The following is a 20,581-nucleotide window of genomic DNA, read 5'->3' on the forward strand; positions in this document are numbered from 1 at the left end:
TTGCCCAACTTATGAAACACCCATCTATGTGCTCCCAAAATTTCATCAAAGGAAATGTATTAAAGACCCTCTTTGATTTTTTCCAGTAATCAGTGCCTGGTGATATTTGATACCTGAAATCACTCATCCTCAGTTCTTCCTTATTACTGTATTCTGTATCTGACTGCTATATACTAACATTTTGCCATTATAGGTGGATCTTTGCTTACATGACAAAGTTGGGGATAAATAGAGACCCTTGGCAACGTCCCAGAGGAAATCCAGCTCACTTTCCTGCTCCCATTCTATTTTACGGAAAGGTAGAGAGTAGGGAAGTTTTGTATAGCCTGTAAAACACTAGCTTGGAGTCTGAAGGAGCTTGGTTCAATTTCAGCCTTGGACCCCTATGAGTTCTACTTCTACTGAGCAATGAGAGATAAAGAAAGGCAAAAACTGTCCCTGCCTTCAAGAAACTTGCATTTTAATGAGGGAGACAAAACATTAAAAAGTGTAGGTATCCATAGAGAACAAAAGGAAGATCACCTTGGTGGGGAGAATCAAGCAGAAGAGTGACTTGGGAAAACTTGCTATGGAAGAAGTCAGGAAGGAGGAAAGAGCATTGTGGGAAGGGGGACAGCTAGTGTAAAAACCTAGAGAGGTACAATTTCAGTGTGAGAAAAAAGAACTAGGTCAGTATCTCTGTACCACAAAATACCTGAAGGGGAATAATGCACGTGGATTCTAGAAAGGGAGGAAAGGGCAAGGTTATGAATATTCTTTATTTCTTTATTTTTGTGGTGGCAATTGAGGTTAAGTGAGGTTATGAATTCTTGTAAATGCCAAAGAAAGGATTTTATATTTGATTCTAAAGGAGCTTCATGAGCAAGGCAGCGGCGTGGACAGAGCCACGCCTGAGAAAATTGCCTTGGCAGTTGAGTGCAGAATGGATTGGGGTTTGGAGACACGTGAAGCTGGGGACAGATTAGGAGGTTGATGCCAGTGAGAGGCAGCCTTGAAATTAAAATCAAACCCAAGGAGACAAGAGAAAATTGCAGCTAAATGGAAGGAGGGCTTAAAGGTGTCCTCAGAGAGGCAAAGAAAGGAATTGGTATAATGGGTTTTATCGTGTGCCCAAAGGTAACAAGAAATATTTCACATATTTACTCATCAGAGCTCATAAAAGTCAGCATTTATACAACAGCTACCATGTGCCAGCCACTGTGCTCAGTGCTTTACAGATATTATCTCATTTAATCCTTAGAGCAACCCTATGAGGGAGGTACTATACCCCCAATTTTCTGTTATAGAAAGTGAGAAAAAAGGGAGGTTAGGTTACATGCCCAAGGTCCCACAGCTCTTAAGTTGCTGAGACCACATTGGAACTCAAGTGTTCCTGACTCCAAGTTCAGCATCTCTACACCGTGCCATCTCACTGCCATTACAATCATGCATTATCATATCAGTGGATAGAGCCCCAGCCCTGAAGTCAGGAGGGCCAAGTTCAAATCTGGTTTCATATACTTCATACTTCCTAGCTGTGTGATCCTAGGCAAGTCACTTAACCCTAAGTGCCTCAAGGGAAAAAAAGCCCTCTATGAAGACACTTGTAGGCTAGGTAGTAGTATCAGTTGCTGAGGATGAATGAGGGGAAAAAGAACTTAATGAATCCATCCAGGTCAAGTCCATACATGCTCTGATCTTTGGGAACTTCAAAGAAAAGGGGAGAATAGGAATGACAGAGAGAAAAATAGGGGAAATGAGTGATGGAGAAGATGCCTGAGAGGCTAAAGTCACAGAGATTGCATGGATCTCTTACCCACCAGGGGCTGCCTGCAGTGGGTCTGACAGTTATGTGCCCCGTAAATGCCAGTGATTATGCTTATGTGTTGGCATTCCCATTATGTTCTAATTCTCTGAGAAAAAAAACTAGAAAGTGCTGAATATGATGCTGAATATGATTAGCACTAAGAATGGAAGGATGAATTGATTATCTTTTTTAACAGACTCCTAGAGAACAGACACAGTTTGTCCATCTGTCGCTCTGTCTAGTCTGTGTGTGAGTCTGTCTCTCCTATATAGCTATCTGACATAACCCATATGCCCGGATGTCCATATATACATGCACAGGATATATGTAGGATCTATCTCTCCTATATAAGTTAAACAACTCGAGGGAAGGGCCAGTTTCATTTTGTCAGTGCATCCCAGCGCAAAGCTCAGGCCATGGGATGTATACTTACACACGTGTGAGTTTAATAACTCATTATGATATAATATATAATATTAGAGTAATATTAATAAATATTATTTTTAATAATAAATTATTATTATTTCATTAAAATGAAAAGGCATTATTAAGTGTTTACTGTGGGCCAGTATCAATACAAACATATGAGTTTTGTATTTGTGTGTCTATGTATACAAATATAATATAATATAATAATAAATAATAGAAAACATAATGGCTTTATATATAGGTTTTGCATGATCTTCCCACAGAACTGTTTCCTTGCCCTTTCTACCCTGGAAGCCTTCCCTCACTCTCCCTGGAAGTAATCAACATTCCCCTTGGATTTCATAGCATACTTTATTTTATGCCTCCTGAATGCCTTGATTATGTGTTGCTGTAAATGGAATCTCGAAGGAGGAGCATTGTGGTAGAGAAGAGCATTGGGTCTAGAGTCACAGGACCCAAGTTCAAATCTCAGCTTGCTACTTAGTACTTGGATGATCTAGACTGATTAACTCAAAATGCTTTTAAGACTCAATGTCCTCATCTCTATTGGTCTTGATGACTTTTAGAGTCTCTTTCAACTCTAAATCTAGGGTTCTTGTATGCATTTGACCCTGACATTTTTCCTCTCAGTTTTGTAAATTCAGTTCAATTCCAATTACCTAATGCCTATTTGACTCCATTCCAATTTGATTTAGTAATAGCTACATAAGCTTAATGGCCTCTTCAAATGTTGGCCACCAGGAGATAGTTGGCAGCAAGGATCTTAATGCAGGGGTGAACCATTGGATTCCCAGTTACTCTGAAAGTTCTCTTCCATGGTTTAAGAATTCTCATCCATGGTTTGTGAAGAGTCCTAAGATTCTGAGATCAATTAATCTAAGCGTTTTGTTTTGCTGAGGAGAAAATGCAAGACTGGAGAAATAAAAGGACATGGGCACAAAAGGAAGAAGTGAGCAGACTGGGATTGGGAACTACTTGGTCCCAATTCACTGTTCTTATTGCACCATACTCTATCAACTATTTCCCTAGCATCCTGAGGGAGACTGGTGATCATGGAGCAGGATGCAGTCAATTCTTCCCCTAGCTTCACCTGCAGAAGCCAGGCTCTACTGCAGTGGTCCTCAAACTTTTTTAAATAGGGGGCCAGTTCACTGTCCCTCAGACTGTTGGAGAGCCGGACTATAGTAAAAACAAAACCTCACACTCTGTCTCTGTCCCTCAGCCCAATTGCCATGACCCGGCGGGCTGCATAAACATCCTCAGGGAGACGCATCTGGCCAGCAGGCCGTAGTTTGAGAACCCCTGCTCTATAGGATTCTCCTAAACCCTGAAACCTCCCAACACACACTGAAGGATTGATTGAAATGAAAGGATCTTGTTAGAAACAAACTAGGAAAAGAAACCCAATTTTTATATAACTCTCTAAAGTTTACCAAATGTAATTGCAAAAACTGCATGCTTTAAACTCAGAAAGGGAAAGACAAAGAACATGTGAAATAGATAATACAAGTATTTTTATCCTTATTTTACAGATGAGGAAACTGAGGCATAAAGGGATTCAGTGACTTGCCAAGGATTACATTTAAACATGAAACACATTTTCTGACTCTCAGACCAGAATGCTTTGCATTAGATTACAAAAATGATCTAAGCCCTTCCTTAGTCCTGAGAATGTCACTGAAGAGGAATTGAAGGTTGCTATTAGACTGTAAGTGTCTGGAGGATAAAGACTGTTGTCATTTTTCCTTTTTTTTTTTTTTTTAAATACTTGATTTGATTGCTTAAAAATCGATAATCTTTTATGCTATTAAGGGGAAAAAAACCTTGAGATTACAACATTCTTGGACCATGTTTCTAATATTCTAAATTAAGTGGCTAAGCAAGGGTGCCCTGAGGACAAGGTTCGAAAAAAGCAAGACATAAGAATAATTAAGGACTTATCAGTGTCTGAGCAGAGAGAGCTATAAAGTTGTTTGCAATACCAACATTACTTTGGCTTCATGGTCAAGTTCAGCTCCAGCCCTCCCTTTCACTGTTTCGAGTGCTGCTACTCAGCAACACCAGCACTGCAATGAATTTGACAAGAAGCTAGGAGAAAATGGCTCATTGAAAGTCAACTGCAGTTGCTAATACTGCTCCGAATGGGCTCGTGTTCTGTGTTCCCAAGATTAACGCCTCCCTGCACAGTTCCATCTTATTTATGGACTGACCACCTCCTAAGGCTGTTCATGCAGAAGAAACCTAAGCCTTTATGATCAGAAGCATTCCATATTTTAAGGAGATATACAAATAATGGTAACATTTATCCCCAGGATTTTCTCTTAAGAATCAGTTTCTTTCCACTACCACAGAGCCAGCTGAGGAGAATGAAGCTGTCTGTTTATGCTCCTATGTTCCTAGATTGGGGGTACTTACCTTGGTATCTGTTAATATTTTTTTTTAGTATTCTGATAACCGTATTTCTCTATAATGGATCTCCTTTGTAATCCTCTGCATTTCATTTCAAGCATTTAACTGTCAAAGGAGTCTTTTAAAAAAGGCTTTGAATCCCCATTCTAGACTATGAATCATTCGAGACTCAGCTCCTCTAGAAGAGGCTTTTCCATATCCTCCCTAACTGCCAGTGTCTTCTCTATGAGATTAACTTTCATTACTCCATATTTATTTTGTATGAACATAATTATTTGCATCCTGTCTCCCCCATTAGAATGTGAGCTTCGGGCAAAAACAATCCCTCTGCTCAAAGAGCTCCCTGTGATTAGAGCTGATTAATATTAAATTATTTCTTCCATCTTTAATTGGAGAACATTAATGTGAAATGGAAAACATATAGGAACTGGATTTGGAAGTTTGGGGTCTTATCTCTGACTCTGCTATGGATTTTGTGACTGTGGACAAGTCATTCTACCTATCCAGACCTCAATTTACCCATCTGTTAAAAAACAAGGGGGTTGGATTAGATAACCTCTTTTATTTCGAGGATTCCTTTGGAAGTGTGACAAAGCTGAGGGACCCTTCCTCAGAATATTTTTAAATGCATGAAAAGCATGAGATGAGAGAGGAAACTAGTTACATTGAAATATAGTCATCAATATATGTATATCTGTATACATTCATCCATATATATGTTTATATATTTAATAGATTATATATCAATTTATTATATAATATGTAACATTTGTATATTTATTTTTATATTTATATCTATATAGATACATATATTTATTTATATATTTTTATAAATATTATATATAGGTTATATATATTTAAGGTATATGTTTATTTAAGTTTTTGGATCTCAGAATAAGAATCCATTGGCTAGCTGACCTTTAAAGTGTTTTTCATTTCTCAATCCATGATTCCCAAGTATAAGTGAAGCATTCTATTGACCGGTATAACTACTCCTCCCTCATTGCTTGATCACTGAAATCATGTTTGAGACTATCCTAGCATAGCTCTAATCATTTCACTTTGGGTTCAACTTCTTTTACTCTAGTATGGATTGATTCAGTCAAAAATCATTCACTGGGTACCTCCTGTAGATGGAGGTCTATTAGAGTCTATGAAAGAAAAGAAGGCGGTACTTGTTTACAAAGAGCTTACATTACAGATGGGGCCCCAGAATAGAGAGGCAAATCATAGAGAGAGTGGGGAAAGAAACAAGGGCAAGGTTGGAGGTGACATTTTCTGTAGTCTTCTAATCTGATTGCCTTACCTTGCTCGGATGGGCTGTGATCCAAGTCTGGGTCCCAGTGCATTTCCATTGCCAGGGGAGTTCTTTCTGGCTAATGCTGGTGATATGGAAGTTGTTCGTTGAGGCACCTGGAAGAAAATCAGAATGTCTCCAGATATTGAGGAGGGATAAGTATGATCAAATTTCCCCTGTCCACATTCTACTCCTTTCTAAGATATATCTTTATATTTGTCTAGCTACCTACCTACCTATCAATCTATCCATTCATCTATCATCTTATTTATCTTTCTGTCATCTTCCTTCCTATTTTTCCCTTCTCTTTTTTCTCTTTTTCTTCCTTTCTATCTCTATATCCAAACCTATCCATCCATCCATCTATCTACATTTCTATCTTAATATCCAAACTCACCCACCTATCTATCTATCTATCTATCTATCTATCTATCTATCTATCTATCTATATTTCTATCTTAATATCCAAACCTATCCTATCTATCTATCTACATTTCTTTTTAAATATCTGAACCCATCTATCTTTAAATTCAAATCCATCTATAGCTATCTATATGGATATATGATTAACTACACATACAGAGATATCTATATAGATGCAGCTATGTAGAGCTATATAAATATAGTTACATCAATATCTACAGAAATAAGTATCTATATATCCATATCTACATAGAGACATGTAGATATTTATCTATAGATATGTATGGAGATGTAGATAAATGATCAATATCTATAGATATAAATATAAATTTCTCCCTAAAGTTATAAGGAATATCTAATCCAGGACAGAATTAACCTTCTTCCCATCATCCAACATCCAATTTTTTGAGTGAAATCTAAAAATAATCTACCTTTTGGGGCAATTTATCTAAATTTGGGAGACAGAGAGACAGAGACAGACAGAGACAGCAACAGACAGAGAAATGAAAATGGACTGAATCATTGTGCACTATACTGAGAATGTGTAAATTCGATTTAATCTTGGTACTGGCAAGAATGGGCAAACATGCTGACAGAAGGGGTGCTCAGTTTCGCTGGTCCTGCTGTGAATGACTGTGATAGTTTGGTTAGGGATATGGGGGTGTGTGGCACAAAGGGACAAGGAGGAACAGTGCCTTAGTAGAGTGCCAAGGAAGCAACAAAAGTTATGCAGATTAAAGGGAATCCCATTTCTCTCTCTCCCCACTGCTTATAAGCAAATGTGAGACTAATGAGAATGAGTGAGGAAACTTGGAGATCAGGGCAGAATCTCAGTTGCTTTCCGCTTGTCTGGGAGCCCTGTCGCCAGAAGAGTCACAGAGCCAACTGCAAACCCAGCTTCCTGATATCGATTGTGCATCTTGGGTATTTTCCACATGTGATTGAGTTTGTAAGCACTCATTTTTTAAAAGGTGTCCTTTAATTTTAAGAGACCAATTGATTTTGAATTATGAAGTATCACAAAAACGAGGATGTATGTGAATGAATAAAGGGGCGTATCTTTAATTAAAAAACTGTAGAGTATCAACATGATGGTGCTGGTGGAAAAATCATCATTCTTTCACCTGGGAAAAGTCACTTGGGGAGGGTGGTGTGGATATACCTCAATCAGAATACAGAATTGATTATTTCTAAAATTGAAAAAAAAAAACAACAACTATTTGCATTAGGGGAGTTTGCTATTTTAAGGAAACCTGGAATATGCTTTTGTAAAGAGAATTTGTTGAATGAATCATACATGTTTGGTTTTTTTTTTAAGTTCAAATCTGCCTATAACTAGTTTCCTTAAAGGAAGACACCAGTCTTAAAAGTAGATTTTAGAGATTTGAACCATTGTCACCGATGTCCTTCTCCTTCCCCCATATCTCATTCTTTCCTTTCCTTCCTTCTTCCCTCCTTCCATCTCTTCCTTGCTCTTTCCTTCTCCCAGAGATGACTATAGCTTTCTTGGTTCCTGGTAAGACAGTTTTCTACCACTGTAGTGTGTCCCCCTTTTAACTGAAGTCTTAATTGCCTCTTTGGTTTTAAAGCCCTTCATAAGCTCAGCCCCTGCTATTATTCCCATTTTGTACCTCATATCACTCTCATAGTCTATGAACTAATGGCAATGGTCTTCTCATTCTTCCTTGAACATCCTTCCTGCATCTCCTGATTTGTGAATTTGTACCAGCTGCCCCCCATACCTGGATATCTCTCTCTGTCTCTCTCTCTGTCTCTATTTCTCTCTCTCTCTGTCTCTCTCTCTGTCTCTCTCTCTGTCTCTCTCTCTGTCTCTCTCTCTCTCTCTGTCTCTCTCTCTCTGTCTCTCTCTCTCTGTCTCTCTCTCTCTCTCTCTCTCTCTCTCTCTCTCTCTCTCTCTCTCTCTCTCTCTCTCTCTGTCTCTCTCTCTCTCTTTTTTCTTTTTCTCTCTCTGTCTCTTCCCCTCCATTTCTTGGCTTTCTTTAAGTCTCAGTTAAAATCCAAAGGAAACACTCCTGTGCATCTCTTCTCTTGGCAACTTAGAAATCTGGATTTCTTTAGTGGAGAACTGATATGAGGCATTGAGAGAATTGAGAAAGTGAGGCATTCGCTGATCTAAGATTAAGTTTACAATGGAGTAAAGTCAGCCTTGGTCTTTGTGAGAAATTCATGGTTTTAGTGCCATGCTACAAACACAAATTGTTAACACTTCTGAACTTGGACTCAGAGAGACCTCACCTCACATTAGCTGTATGACTCCGGGCAAGTCCCTTAACCTCTCTGTACCTCTGGATGGCCTCAAAGATCACTTCTAGACTATAATCTTTGATTTTCAGATAAAAACTTGAACTATTCCTTGTTTCTCTTAACATATTTTGGAGGAGGGATGGCGTGTATGTATGTGAGAGAGAGACAGAGACAGAGAGAGGTGGGGGTGAGGTATCTGGATCCGTGATTTTACTGGTATAATGGAAGCCCTATTGTGGAAACTCCCTGCCCTATATATTCTGACAGTGGTATAGACAAATTTATTTATCTGTGGTCACACAGTTCATGTGTTTCAGAGGCAGGATTCTTGACTTTGAAGCTGATAGCCTAGCTACTATAAAATAGTGTCTCATGTTCAGAGGTATGGTCATTTACAAAGTATTCTGTAGCCCTTCACAGTTTTGCTTTTTTTAGACTCCTCCTCCTTTCCCCACCTAGGATATTTCCTAACCAATGATAAAGATGCCCCAGGCCAGGAACTGTTTTTGGTCTCCATCTTTTCCAGTGTTGGCCAAACTTGGCCTCTGATGGGCTTCTAAGGCTTCCAAAAGACAGACCAAGTTTGCTTACACGCTGTCTCTAAGAAGGCTGGTCAGAACAGGATGAATTATTCTCAGAAACATGAGTGTTTGCCTTTCCACCAACAAAACATGTGGGTGACTGAATGAACATGACACTGTCCCTTTGGGTGCTCTTCTGTCAGATAAAACACAGGCTTAGTTGACAATCAAGAGGTCTGTTATTTAATATCTCATGGGAAAGCATCTGCCATGGTTTGGAGAACCAACCACTTTCGGGATTGGACTCAATAAATGTGTGTTGATGAGTCACTCAAACGCTTTGTACCTCAGTTTCTTCCTTTGTGGGGAAAAAAAAAGGAAACAGCCTTCCTTATAGGCTTGTTTAGAGGAATAATGAGGAATATGAATGATGAAGGACATTTTATAATGGTTAAATTCCTTGTCAATATAACTCTAAGGCTGGCTCTTTAAAATTTTGGATGTTAGTAGAAGTAATCTAAAAAAACCCATAAAATAAGCCAAAAAACCCAAACCCAAACACCTCAATGGTGTTACCTTTGGTGGAATGTCTTCCTCCTGCCGTAACCAAGAGCTTCGGTCAAACTTTTCAATGCGAGGGGGGAGAGGAGGGTTTTCGGAGGTGGGATCCGAGTTCTGCCGTGGCATCTCAGCACGGTGAGACGTCACCGTCAGAGCCTCCTGGAACCCCGCTATCCCCTTTGTGGGCTGCTCATGCACTGACTGAGAGGCAGAGAGGGAGGGTCCTTGGGATTTCACCGCTACCAGATGTGGAATCTAAGCATTAAGCCAAAATGAGAGCATCAGTATTAGGAGGGGGAAAAGGAATCAGCTAGATGTTGAAACTAAACTAAAGTGTGAAAAAATCCTGTTGTATGGACTAAATTATATGTATCCCTTGGATTTATGGCTTTTCATTCTTGAAAAAAGTTCTCAAGTCAAGATTTAGAAGTACGTGTAGGTATTCAGTGGAGCAAATGTGTTTGAGCATATTGTGTTTGTGTGTGTGTGTGTGTGTTCAGTCATGTAGCTGTCTTCATCCTTGAATCATTGATAGGAAACGAGGCACAGGGAGATTAAATAGCTTGTCCATTACTGCTGAGAAGTCATTAAAGGAAAAAAAAATTAGTGTTTCAGTAGAGTTAACACCCATAATCCTACGTGTCTCCTAACAACTGGCCTGCTTCCTTCTGTAGTGGAGTTTTCAATTCTGGTTGGATGCTGTGCTTTTTAGAAGTCTGAAAACTTAGAGAGGACATAGGGCCATTTCAGGATAGTTCCTAAAGGAATACTGCAATAAAGGAGCAACTTTTGGCATCAGTAGGCTGGATCTGGCCTTCAGCCTGGAACTCTGAGACCAAAGTTAAGTCCATTTGCTGAACCCTTTGAGCATTCAACTCAATTCAGGAAGTAAATCTCAAAAAATGCCAGTGGACGGAGTGAAGTCTCAATCAGATTGTTAATCCTTCAAGGAATCATTCCAAAAGACTCTCAAGTAACAGAACAAACTGATCCTCCTGCCAAGCACACCGCACAGTACCAACCCATCTTTAAACAAATGCAAAAAGCCTCTGCCTAGTCCAGCTTCTTAAAAAAAGACCTCTCTACTATCTTTTTAAAAGGCTGATCCTTGTTAAGATGTCATATTTGAGAAGGTGATTTTAAAAATTCCTTTTTATTGTGGCCTTAACAATAATCAAGCTTCTCAAGATACAAAGAAAAAAGGTTGATTGTTTATAAAGCTGTGGACTTCTGTTACTCACTTTATTTTTAAATGCACATTTAATTTAACAAGACAGCAACAAAGTTGCCCTGTTTGTCCCTGTTCCTTATTAAATTTCTTTATTTTCTTCTCCATGAGTTTAAATGTTTTACTAATGTGTTCCTCACTTATTTCTATCACTGGGAGAGCAACTGTTAAGGAGTTTGCTGAAAGAAATGATATTATGGAAGTAAAACTAGAGAAGCTCTGGCCCGAGACCCCAATACGACATAATCTTATTAGGAGTAGGAGATGGCACACAATTGAAAGGACTATGAGAAAGGGATCTCATGCATCAGTCTTGAAAAACTTTGGTCCCTATTAATTCCAAGAGAATGCATCCCTAAAGAAATAGATTTCTCTCCCATCTTTCCAAGCCAAATATGAAAACTTACTCTAGAGATGACCTGAAGGGAGGAAGGTTATTTGCTTTTACTAGATTTGTGATTTTATTTACTTTAGTGAGAAGTTTCTCTTCCCAATGAGGATTAGTCCCTACTCGGTAATTTAAAGTCATAGAGAGTTTCCTGGCCTCCTGAGAGGAGGTGACTTGCCTGGAGTCCCAGGATCTCGGAAGATTTTAATCTAGATCGTCTTGACTCTGAGTTCAACTCTGTTCACCACACCACCCTACCTCTCTCTTAAAGGAAGAGTTAATGAAATTCAATCCCCAGAGTCTGACATTAATGAATAGTACCCAACTTCCCTGACAAAACACTTGCCAAGTCAGTCAGCTGCTCATTGGCTGTCCAATCTTGTGCAGAGCATTTGGTGGAAACTTCTATCTAATTGAGACTATCTGGAAGAAATCTAACACATTTGAATGAGAATATAACTTCTTTTCTTTTTTTTGAGAGTTTCATTTTAAGAAGTTTATGGTTAAAAATCCTTAAACTCTTTCTGGAAAATTGGTTTTCTTACTTTTTATACTGCAACTAAGAAAGACTGAAGACCTGACCATCCTGATTTTTAACTCCCTGGTTATATTCCCTTGCCAAGCTCCAAGTAGAATAAAAATGAGGAGAGCAGGAAGAGATCTGAGAAAATATTGAGCACAGAGCTATCCTTTGACAGAAAAGAAATGAGGTAAAGGGAGATTCCAATGGCTTACCCAATGCCGTCCAGCTAGTGCGTAGCAGAGCTAACTCCACATTTAAAGACAATGCATAAGTCATAGGTCTCTAATTTCTGATGAGGAAGGCCCAAAGTAATGGCCCACGATTAATGAAATTGATAGGGGGGACCTCTTTTTAACCTGGATACATCCAGGTCCACTCCCTGACTCCTCCTCTCTCTTCATGTACCATAGCATCACCTAATCCTGGTACTGGCACTTACTAACCAACCCCATCTTCCGTATGGTTTACCCAAGATATTTTTGGGGTGTGGATTACGTGGCCAGCCATGATCTGAATGGTGGTAATCAGTGAAATGATATCACTATTAGCTATCTCCAAGGTGTTCTGTAATGGGAGAGCAGATAATAATGAAGCAGATAGAGATCAGCAGAGGAGTAAGGAGGAGCTAGTCACAACTGCTGACTACATAACTCCTGGCAAGTTGTTTAACCTCTCCATGCCTCTTAAGAAACTCTAAGGGTACAAATTGCAGATCTGTGTTGGTGGAGGGAGTTTCCACAATGGAAGTTCACTGTGCCAGTGACATTACAGGTTAAGACCACAGATGGATATACAATACAAACACACACAAACATACACACAAATAATCAGGTTCCAATGATCTTTTTGGCCTGAGAGCTGTCAGGGGTTAAGGGGAAATGTTGGCTTTATAATGAGAAGACCAGAGCTTTACTTTCTCCATCTGTAGAATGGGAGCAAGGTAGGTTGGGCTTAAGTGACCCCCAAGTCAGATTCAGTGCTAAATCCAGGATCCTGTGAGCTTTCATACCTGTGCATCCACTGGTCTGAGCATGGGCGGTGTCCGAGCAGGCTGCACCCCACTAATACTGAAAGACTCAGATCGAGGAGGCAAGTTGGGGTCAGATATCCGGTTAGCAACTTTGTGTGGCATGGCAGGGGAGCTCTGCCGGTTGAGTCTAGAGCGTTCTTCCACCTGTGAACAGTGAAGAGACACACGTTGAATACCAGTCAGTCTTTGTCTCATTCCATTTGTACTGTGATCCTTGCACAGCCATTTGGGGGTCTTTGGGATCACGCCCATTTAGAAGGCATCCCCAAAAGACAACAAATGGTCTTCTGAATCAGGGTAAATGTCAATAAGATAGTTGTCATCCCCTTGCTTGGGTCCCCCTGATTCAGTAGAAAGGGGGCTCAATTTGGATATGGGGGGTCTGAGTGCAAATCTCAGCCCTGCGACTTACAGTGTAACATGAGGTTACAAGTCTTGAGGACTCAGTTTCCTAATCAGTAAAATTAGATGTTGAACTCAAAGATTCCAAAAGTCTCTTCCAGCTTCCATATCAATCCAGGATAGGATTTTATGTAAAGATGATTGATTATGGAGTTCTGGCTAGTCATCAGAAATCTGTGAAGTGACTATATTCAGCACCTAGAATGTACTGCCACATCATGTCTACCTTCTGGAATCCCTGGCTTCCATCACTCATGTGTCACCTCCTAGTGGAAGTCTTTCTGCACTGCTTGGGTGCAGTTCTCTTCCTCCTGTTCTTTTCTTGGCTTTTTCCCCATCAGTCTATGTAATTATCAATATATACTCTCTTTATTTCCACCAGCCTATTCTTTCTAAACCAGAAGGAATTGGAAACATGACACGTGGGGAAGCTCCACGAGGGCAGACGTGCTTTGTACGACCAGTGCCTGGCACAGTGGCCTGCAAATGTTTACTGATTGGCACAAAAGCATAATGACTGACCTTTGAGTCAGTGACACTCATCCTTAGTTCCTGCCCTACATATACCAATCCCATGAAGATCAGTTCTTAAGGAAAATGTGAACTGACAGACAAGATTAGAAGGCTCTTGAATGGCCTTCTTCAAGAAAGGAAACTTGGGGGACCTGGAACTTGGACTCCAGCTCTGATCATTCAGCATATTTTCATCATCTGCTTATCTGTCTTCCAAGTATATCCAGCAGTAGCTGTCTATCTTCTAAATCTTTCAATATTAGTCTTCACCCACATTGCTAAGTCAATATTTTTTGTGTGCATTAAAAAATAAAGTCTGCCTACTATTTAACATATGTTGAGATAACATCAATTTTCCTATTCTTCTATTTTTTTAAGCTAACAAAAGCTGGATAGTTTAAGTGGACATCTTTTCACCTCCAATAGACCATAGGCTTCTTGGGGGCACAGACTGATCCTTTCTATCTTTGTTTCTACAGGGCCTGACACATAGCGGACCCTTAATATGCCCAATTCTTGGATTTTGAGTTTCTCCTCCTGGCAGATGTGAAATAAAAATTCAGATAGTTTATTTTTTCCATATTAGTCACCAGGGAGACAAGCTGTTTCTCTACAGAAATCATCATCTAGTTATTGATATTTGATGTGTATGTGTGAATTGTCATTATTATTTTAGAGCACGTTAATAAGCCAGAACAATAATTCTCAAACTTTTTTTGGTGTTCAGTCACGTCAGGGTCACAAAGAGTGGGATGTGACTATCTGGAGTTTTCTTGGCAAAGATACTAGAGTGGTTTGTCATTTCCTTCTCATTTTACAGATGAGGAAACTGAGGAAAACAGGGCTAAGTGACCAGTTCAGGCTAGTAAGTGTCTGAGGCCACATTTGAAGGCATGGAGATTATTCTTTCTGGTTCCAAGCCCACTGTTCTATGCTCTATGGCACCCCCTGGCCACCTTTTTTTGATCATGATACCGTATTATTCTTGATTGTCAGGAAGTGCAGCCTACCATTAGACTCACATAAGTACATTGGAGTTGCAAGAGCACATACCGCATATCCAAGTGAATACTTTAGTGTTGTGCATATTTTTGGAAAAGCCCAATGCTAGATACCCTATGGAACAGGAAAATGATCCTTGAACTTTAACCTGAGGAGGGAGAAATAATTTAAACTTCCCTCTCTCCAGGTTCCCATGGCTGTGCAAGGCATATACAGTACACACATTCTATATTTACAAGGTACTTACAGAATATTGTGGCCATTCCCTCAATATTCCATTTCTCCTAGAAGCGCACCACATATCCAAATAGGCTACAATCTTAAACCAGAATGTTGCCTTCACCCTTTTCTTGCACCAGGTTACAAAGCAAAAAACCAGTGGCTATTACATGGATAACCAGGATAAAAGATAAAGATGAGAGCATCTTGCAAAGGCAGCAGCAAATCAAGCAAGACCCAACCATGCACAATATTACTTCTGCAAATACCACATGTATACCTCTATTTTTTATAAGACCAATGTGTCCAACTAAGCTGTAATTTACAATTCTGATACCCGGGATAACTAGAATTTTGGGGGAAGGAGTACCTGAGAAACAATTCATTGTGAAGTGAACAATCTTGCCATACTACCTCCTGGACAGGAGAAGGCAGATTTTCTATATCCAGAGCCGTTACTGCGGAGGCCATTGCCAAGGGTGATTGGAGAGGCAATTATGTGGGGAGGATGTCCAAGGATGGAGGTAGAGGATTTCAGGAGAAATGAGGCTTGTATCCAGATCCATCATAGTTACAGTTTTAGCATTCAGAATACTTGAACCTTGAGACTCCAGCTATTTTCTTAAATCCAGATAAACCTTTAGCTTAGTCACATAATTGTCTTGTACTTGAAAATACACATATGGCGGTTTAGAAAGCACGCTAAGAGAAAGAAAAGCCAGTGGAAGAAAAGCTTGCCCCCGAGGAGTTCATTTTATGAAAAGCAGAAAGAGCTACAGAAAAATACCACTTGCAAACCTCCTCAACATTACCCCAGCAAGGGAAGTGTCCTTACCTCTTACAGAATCACAACATATGAAAAGAACATGGTAAAGAGGGAAGATATGGCACTGATGTTGACTTGGGTGGAAAGTTAATTACAACTGTTAAAAACAGAGTTTTTGTTTGAAATTTAAAAAGATTCAGATATATGAATGAAATCCTTTTTTGTTTTCTACCAAATAACTTAACAACCTAACCTCCCTGGAATATTTCTAGTTTTACCACCTAGAAATTCACATAAAGGATCCATCATCTCTTCTGCAAGGGCATTCACAATGACCAGACTTCAGACAAAGAATTCTGAAGATTTCCCCGGGGGGACATTTTATGGGGAGGTGGTATGGTATGGTAGAAAGAAGACTAGTTTGAATGTTTGGAGGACCTGGGTTCAAAACTCATTTTGGCCATTTACTACCTCTGTGTGACTTTGAACAAGTTTCCTCATTTACAAAATAAAGGCTTGAGTAATATGGTCTCTAAATTTTCTTCTAGCTCTAAATCTATGGGCCTGCCAGGCACTTCTTCCAGTCAATGACCTGAAGTAAGAACAATCTTTAAATTTAAATGCTGGACAGAGATGATACAATGTAGTCGGGGAACATGCACTCTGGAAGAAGTGTCTTTGAAAACCCGATCCTGATGAATGAAGAGAAAATAATGGCATCTCAAGTGTGACTTGACTAATAAAATTTTTTCAGGTCTAGAGTACAGAAATCAAGAGCCACCTTGGCAGTGCCTCTTCTAAAAACAAAATTTTCTGGGTAGATTAATGGAACAATCGGATTCTCTGGCTAAACTGTTGATATCATCACTGGGTATAGGTCTATTCTCTTATCACCAAAGATCATTCCATTCATTTCAGAGGAGAAAAGAAACATGAACAAAGAAAGATAGAACACAGAAAGTTTTCTTCATAACGAGCAGGTGTATGAATAGAAATTGGGCTATCATCCAGGCTTATTTCTATCTGCCTCCAAGGAGTTCCAAATAAGTCTGACTGTGATCCAAGTCTTAGCACCAACTTCTTGCTGCCAAAGGATAGGGGAAAACAGAAAAAAAATTAAAAAGAAGCACTTTCAGCTAGTGCTTGAACCAAGCGAACAAGAGCAAGTCCATAAGATATTTTCTATTGTAAGGGATAGCATCACTGAAAGGGAGAGATAAATGGAAAAGAGAAAAAGATTAGGAGAATCAATTTATTCTATTTGAAAGCCAATTTTCCTTGGTATGACACGATTTCTAACATGAAATCTAAATAAAATCCTTCTGGGGAACTTTTGATCAGCTCTGAAGAGACGAGGTCTTTACCATGACAAGCCACAGGCATGGAACATGGGGGGCAGTAACTCCAGTGCTGATGGCAAAAACCATGCTAGAATCCAACTTAAGCTCCACTCGAATTGTTGTATAATTCTTCCTTTCTTCTTCTAATACTGAGAACACACTTCTAATAGACTTCTTCCAAAACAGCTGTTCAACTCTGAGGCTCGAAGGCAATATTGGAGGAAGAAACAAGAGGCTGAGAATAGCTCCGAGTCTTCTCAAGAGGCTCTGACCCGGGCTCACTTGCCACATAATAGCATGAGTCACATCCTGCCTTTTGGCAAAACCAACTCAGCAGATGATTACAGAGGAAGACTGTATGCTCTTTTCCCCTCTAGAGGGCTTCAAAAACAATAGACTCTATCAGTTTGGCACAATTCAAACGTAGGCTCACTTGAGAACTGGGGTTTGAATGGAGAGATTTCGGGAGGTCTCGTCCCAACCAGGGTCCTATAAGTATGGCCCCCAAAGAAAACTGGGAATGAAACATACACCTTAGAGCTAGGAGACTATGGGAAAGCCCAGAGTTCAGGCAAAGGCTGTAGGAGTATGGGCAGGTTGGACCAAACATTGGTAAACTGAGGACTAAGTAGCCCTGAGGGTCTGCTGAGGGCCTAAGTTTGAATAGTGGCTGACAATTCTATGGCCACAGACAAGTTACTCAACCTCTATGGGCATCAGTTTCCACAAATAAAAAAAAAAAGAGGAGGTTGGACTCTCAAAGGATCTTGATCTGGGATCTATGAACTTTGTTTTAAAAATACTTTGATAGTCCTGCTGGACACATGACAATGTTCTCTTTTGTTTTGTATTCCTTTTTTCTTACTCTGTTTAAATAAAATACATTAAAAAATTTAAAAAATATTTAATAACTATTTCAGAAGAATTGCTTTCATTTGAAATCCAAAGCATTTTATTTTATGTATTTTAAAAAATTGTTCTGAGAAAAATTTCACCAGACTGACTGGCAGAGAGGTCTAGGACACAAAAAAGTAAAATTAAGCCCATTAAAAATGACCTCTAATATATTTGAACATTAGAGGGTAATCAATGACTTTGTAGGCCACCTAGCCCAAAGTTTCCATATTGCACATGAGTAATACTGAGGTTCAGAGTAGCTTGCCCAAGGTCAACCAGAAGTTAGAGGGCAGTGCAATGGTCTGATCAAAGATCAGACCTCCAGAAATCTCTCCATTCAAACCTTTGGGTCCCAAAGCCAGTGTTTCTCTACCCCCAACCCCCATACTTTGTAAATGGATGTGAATCCGGTACCATACTGATAGCACTTTAGATGCCATATAAAACTCTTTCAGAGACTGAAGAATCTAAGAAGAGAAAGAAATGAGACTGAACTAAAAGGTAGCTGAGAAGTGAGAGAAGAAAATAAGCATTAATTAGGTACCTATTAAGTACATTGTGCTAAGTGTTTTCCTATATCTCATTTGATGCTCACAATAACCTTGGGATGTAGATGTCATTATTAAACACATATTTTGGTGGAGGAAATTGAAGCAGACAGATTAAATGGGCTTTACAGTCTGGCAATCCAGCCATTGCACCACTTAGCTGCCTCTAGAAATAGACTGAAGAGATACAGAAATAAAAGGTCGAACTAGATGACCATCCTGGGTCCTTCCACCTCCAAAGACATGGCCTATGATGAGACAAAGGATAAGGAGATGGGAGGGAAGGAGCAGACAGCAAAGGACTGAAGACTCTGAAAGCTACTCTAAGGGCTTAACACTCAACTCCAAAGGGGCTGATGGGAAATATAGCAACATCTTGGAGCAGACAGATCTGGTGACTGCTTGCCAAACCAAAGAGATATGCCAGATGACGGGCACGAATCACAAAGAAAGAACATGATGGAGTGTAAAAAATACATCAGATATAATCTCACTCAACACTTGCAGGCGCCAAGCATTCTGCTGCTCCTCAGAGACAGAGTGTGTGTTGCCAAGATGGAGGCATGAAGTGGGCTTAGAAGAAGCACGAGAGAGCCCTAAGTCGCTGTCTTAAGGGACAAGTGAGAAGGCTGAATTATGCCTCCTGTTTGCTTCCCTTTCAGTGGACAATACCAACATGAAAACCCGACTTCTCTTTGATCAGCAAAGTCGTTGGGGTTTCTGGGTTAGAAATTTCAATAGGTAAACTGAGTCAAGAGAATGGCATATAGGTAGACCCAACTTACAAAGATCCTTAGAAATAACTGGCTATTTAGGTCCCAGCCAAGGGACCCCAGAAATGCCTTCTCCCTTTAATCTGCAACTAAAATGCACGTATGTGCTTGAGAAATTCTTATTCAAAAACTGATCAACTTGGGAGTTCTCTTTTTTTCTCCCTTGTAATTATCAACATCCTTAGCACTTAGTTCCTGCCTTGTCTCATTCTAGTCTAGCCTAGTCATGATAGTGGATGGAGCTGAGAAAAGAAAAGATGCCTGTGGTGGGGCAGTGCAGCAAGCTGGGAAGAACACTGGAGCTGGAGTCAGAGGGAGGGAGTGTTTAAAAAAGCTTCTTGGCTTTTATTATTCCTTGAGGGACCTGGGATAAGACATGACCCTCCAGAGGCTCAGTCTTCTCATCTGTAAAATAACAGGAATTGGATTCCATAATCTTGGACATTACTTGTGGCTGTAGACCTATGATCCTATTAGACAGAGTAAAAGAGAGTGAGAGTGAGAGTGAGTAAGACAGAGACAGAGAGAGGGGAGAGAGAGAGAGGGGAAAAAGAGAGGGGGGAGAGGAGAAAAGAAAAGGAAGAGGAGTGAGAGAGAGAGAGAGAGAGAGAGAGAGAGAGAGAGAGAGAGAGACAGACAGACAGACAAAGACAAGAGAGACAGAGGGACAGAGACAGAGAACATAAGGGTGCTGGAAGTAGAGCTTTTTAAAAAAAATGAGGTGCATGGGAGTGAAAAAAAAACCTTGCCCAATGTCATATGAGTACAAAGGAGGAGACAAATTAAATCTAAACTACATATTGAGATATTCAGAGGAAAAATCAAAGAATGTAGAGAAATGAGCAGCTGAGTCCTCTTGCTCATGCAGACTGAAGTAAGAGAGTCAAGATTTGAATGCAGATTTCTGACTCCAAAGCTGGCAATTTTCCCACCCTACCATTGTGTGCTCAATGAGTAGCTTGTCATTTCCCCCCTTATATGCATCTTTGAGGATAGCTTTTATACTCTTCCTTTGTGATTTTATGCCCATAACATGAGTAGATTCTTCATGATGTCTCTCCATTATCCTTTGGATAAACATTTAAAAAGTCTACGAGGGAAACTCTGGGAACCTAACCTCTATGACTAAAGTTGTTTCTATGGGAAATAACTTTTAATTTAATAACATACTTCTGAAATAAGTTTTAAAATAATCCAGGAGTTGATGGGAGGTGGCCTAGAGCTCCATTTTAATTAGCCCGATGATCCTATGTCATGGCAG

General features: G+C 39.8%; 1 protein-coding gene across 1 annotated transcript in view; it reads right to left on the reverse strand.

The window, feature by feature from the left end:
- The window catches only part of TNIK (TRAF2 and NCK interacting kinase), a 412,485-nt gene that overhangs the window by 59,409 nt on the left and 332,495 nt on the right, over positions 1-20,581 (reverse strand). The window contains exons 17-19 of the mRNA XM_074301951.1: positions 12,840-13,004; positions 9,707-9,946; positions 5,931-6,037 (exon numbers count right to left, since the gene is read on the reverse strand). Of these exons, the coding sequence (XP_074158052.1) occupies positions 5,931-6,037; positions 9,707-9,946; positions 12,840-13,004 (512 nt within the window). The remainder of the gene's footprint in view (positions 1-5,930; positions 6,038-9,706; positions 9,947-12,839; positions 13,005-20,581) is intronic.

Source organism: Sminthopsis crassicaudata, chromosome 3 (assembly GCF_048593235.1).
Source record: "Sminthopsis crassicaudata isolate SCR6 chromosome 3, ASM4859323v1, whole genome shotgun sequence".
NCBI classification, from domain to species: domain Eukaryota; kingdom Metazoa; phylum Chordata; class Mammalia; order Dasyuromorphia; family Dasyuridae; genus Sminthopsis; species Sminthopsis crassicaudata.